Below are 3,614 nucleotides of genomic sequence, written 5' to 3'. Positions count from 1 at the left end.
TCCATAATCTGATCATTTTCATCCGTGACAATCGCAAATGTTATATAATAATGGGAGCAGCTAAAAGATTTCTGAGTGCACGCAGTTTTTTGCTTTTACCCATCCATAAATATTACATTTCAAAATCATATGCCATTAAAAAGGATTCTTTTCTACATCTTGCTTTATCCCTATTTACGATAAATTATTCATAACCTGAATACATGAACCAAGAAAAATCCATACCACAATATGCCATGCTGTTTTTCCATCGTAAACACCACATATCCTGATAGCATGCACTCCACTGCCCTGAGACCACCCCTTTGCCTTGCAGGTCCCGGGCTGGTGTTCCAGGTCTACCCCGAGGCCGTGGCGACTCTCCCTGGCTCGCAGTTCTGGTCGTGCCTCTTCTTCCTTATGCTGATCTCCCTCGGGCTCGACTCTGGGGTGAGGCGACGGTGATTTGCGTGAACTTTTATCTTTTCTTTTCTATTTTTCAACCCTTATTTTACTTCGTTTTTTTATAGTTTACCTAATATGAGTCGCAGAGAAACCTTTATATGCGTTCGAGTATTCAGTATATCTTAGTATATTAGTACAAGGTATATTAGTATATTAGAGCACAGAATGATAGTATATAGTCTTTATATTAGTATATGATGCATACCATCACTAGAATCTGATAAAGAGTGATATTTCGGGAGATTTATTTTTTATATTACACATTCCCTGCGTCACCGTCATCATCACAATCATCATTATCTTCGTCAAGATATTTACCTCATCGTCTCTCATTACCTTCCTGGATATGTAATCAAGATTACACAAAAGTTTGCAGACGGATCGTGATGGGTCATTATGTGTGGGTTGTTCTAACTGGGAAACACTCTCTAGCTGCTGTATGAATGCTCTTACAGCTCCATTAATAGTCTCTAGCTGCTCTACGAATACTTTCCAGCTGCTCTACAAATACCTTCCATCTGCTCTACAAATACTTTCCATCTGCTCTACAAATACTTTCCAGCTGCTCTACGAATACCTTCCATCTGCCCTACGAACACTCTTCCATCCACTCTACGAACACTCTTTCATCCGCTCTACGAACACTCTTCCATCCGCCCTACGAACACTTTTCCATCCGCCCTACGAACACTCTTCCATCCGCTCTACAAACACTCTTCCATCCGCCCTACGAATACTTTTCCAGCTCCATTAATACCCCTTAGCTTCTCGACGAACACTCTCAAGCTGCCGTTGTCCTCTTCAGATGGGCGGGCTGGAGTGCGTGATCACCGGTATGATGGATGAGTTGCGCCTCACATTCGGGTGGAAGACCATTAGGAGAGAGTTCTTCACCGCCCTGGTCGTCATGTCGTCTTTCCTGGTATCCATTGCCAACTTCTGCCAGGTAGGGAGGGAGGGAGGGGAGGAAGGGGCCGTGGGATAGGGAAGGTAAGGGGGAGAGAGGAGAGGGAGGAAGGAGAAAGGGAGGGAGGGAGGAGAAAGGGAAGGAGGAGAGAGAGAGGAGAGAGAGAGGAGAGGGAAGAGAGAGAGAGAGAGAGAGAGAGAGAGGGAGATGGAATGAGAAAGAGAGAGAGTAGACAGTCAGACAATGGGAGAGGAGAGGAGGGAAGGAAGGAGAGTATGAGGGAGGAGGAGGGAGGAGAGGAGGGAGAGGGAGAGAGAGAGGAGAGAGAGGAGAGAGGAGAGAGAAGAGGAAGAGAGAGGAAGCGAGAGGGAAAGAAGAGAGAGAGAGAGAGAGAGAGAGGAGAGAGAGAGAGAGAGAGCGAGAGAGAGAGGAGAGAGAGAGAGAGAGAGAGAGAGAGAGAGAGAGAGAGAGAGAGAACGAGAGAGAGTAAAAAGAACGAGAGCGGGAGAGAAAGAATGAACAGATAAACAGACAGACAAAAACAAAGATAGAGAGAGACCGAGTGATAGGTACATAGCTACCAACACCTCGTCCTTACTGACACAGGCCTCTCTCTCTGCGGGGGGGATGTATGTATTCCATTGGCTGGACACTTACGCCGCTGGAATATCGCTTCTATGCTCAGCCCTCTTTGAAGCCGTAGCTGTGTCCTGGTTTTACGGTAAGATTTTTTTTTTATGCCATTTCGTTCCAATTCCGTCATTCATTATATCTTTCACACTGAGACTGACTTCATATCATCAGCTCTTGAATATATCTATGTAGAAATGCCTCTCCGCTCTTTTGCCCCTCATCCATTACCTGGCTAAGGATATGGGTTACAGGGGGCTGCTGTCAGGTGTCTCCTGAGATTAAGTGAAAACTGATTTCACTACTACTACTACTAGTAAAATTACCACCACTATAACAACAACTACTAAAATTACTACTACAACAACAAAAATACTACCACTACCACTTATAATAATAATGATGATAATAATCTACTACTGCTACTATGGTGCTATATCTCTTGGGACGACGGCAAATGTGGACCTCCATTTTTATTTGTTTCCAGTTTTCTGAATGAGTTGCGATGATGTAATTTCTCTAAATATTTTTATCAAACCATCCACAATTTTTCTCTCCCTGTCTTCCTCTTGCACGCTTTCATTCTACCATTCCAGTTGGCATTTCGTATTGTGTACCTTCCTGCCTATACTATGTCACAGAAATTCAATTGTCTTTTTCTAATGCTCAACTCAATCTTTTGCCAACCCCAGCCATACGCAAGAATTCTGAATTATCATCGGTATCTTCTTGGCATCGAGTTCCTTTTGCGGTGTTTTATTTAAAGATTTACACCCGTTAAGACGGGCAGACCAAATATATGTCTTGATAGTTCGCTTTCTAGCTTCTGTACTTATTAATTTGTTGTTCGTCGGGATTCCTTACAACTGAAGAACTGTTTTAGCAATGCAAATTTTTTTCTTTATTTCTGTTATGTTCCTACCATCATTAGTGGTAGTACTTAAACATTGTTAGCTATGTACTTGTTTTATTACATTGTTCTGGTTATAATTCTTATTCTGGAGACATTTTTTTTTTTTTATTACCAAAACTTCTTTCCTTTATATTGATTTTTAAACCATTCCCTTCATTGGTCTCACCTGCCGTGTTTACCAAATGTTGCAGATATTACTCTGCGTTGCTTCTAAAGCACCCGTAATTATTGTCAATTCATGTTTTGCACTGCCCATTACAGTTTTCGTGTCTTGGTAAAAATTTCTTTGGTAAAAAAGTCATCATTGCTGGAGTCAATTGTTGGGGTATAGACGTGAATAATGTCTGCAATGAAAGGTTGTCCGTCCGATTCCGATTCTAACTAATGTTACAGTACTCTATCTGATACCGAATAAAACACATCGTGCACATCGTAAAATCCCCTCACTCATTGAGACTTCAACTCCCTTCTCTACTCATTGTTCCACTGAACAGGTGAATAGGTCTCTTTCACACTTTATTTTTCCGACTCCTGGTCATTTTACTTTACTTACTGTATGCCCGTTACGTTGATTTACTTTACCTCTGATTATACTATTTGGCCGACAAGTTCTTCATCGAGCACTCATTTACCCCAGGACTGCGACGGTTTAGCGCAGACATCCAGCACATGCTCGGTTTTCGCCCCATGATCTACTGGAGGGTCTGCTGGAAGTTCGTG

At 42.4% G+C, this 3,614-nt stretch overlaps 1 protein-coding gene across 1 annotated transcript in view; it reads left to right on the top strand.

Moving 5' to 3' along the window:
- LOC119598069 (sodium-dependent dopamine transporter-like) overlaps positions 1–3,614 on the top strand; it is a 30,919-nt gene that overhangs the window by 21,910 nt on the left and 5,395 nt on the right. Inside the window, exons 10-11 of the mRNA XM_037947702.1 lie at positions 1,958–2,072; positions 3,532–3,614. The exon at positions 3,532–3,614 is cut by the window's right edge and continues 24 nt beyond it. Coding sequence (XP_037803630.1) covers positions 1,958–2,072; positions 3,532–3,614 — 198 coding nt within the window. The remainder of the gene's footprint in view (positions 1–1,957; positions 2,073–3,531) is intronic.

Source organism: Penaeus monodon, chromosome 40, assembly GCF_015228065.2.
Source record: "Penaeus monodon isolate SGIC_2016 chromosome 40, NSTDA_Pmon_1, whole genome shotgun sequence".
Taxonomy (NCBI): Eukaryota; Metazoa; Arthropoda; class Malacostraca; order Decapoda; family Penaeidae; genus Penaeus; species Penaeus monodon.
The sequence above is the reverse complement of the archived record's forward strand: the minus strand, read 5'-3'. Positions and strand labels throughout refer to the sequence as shown.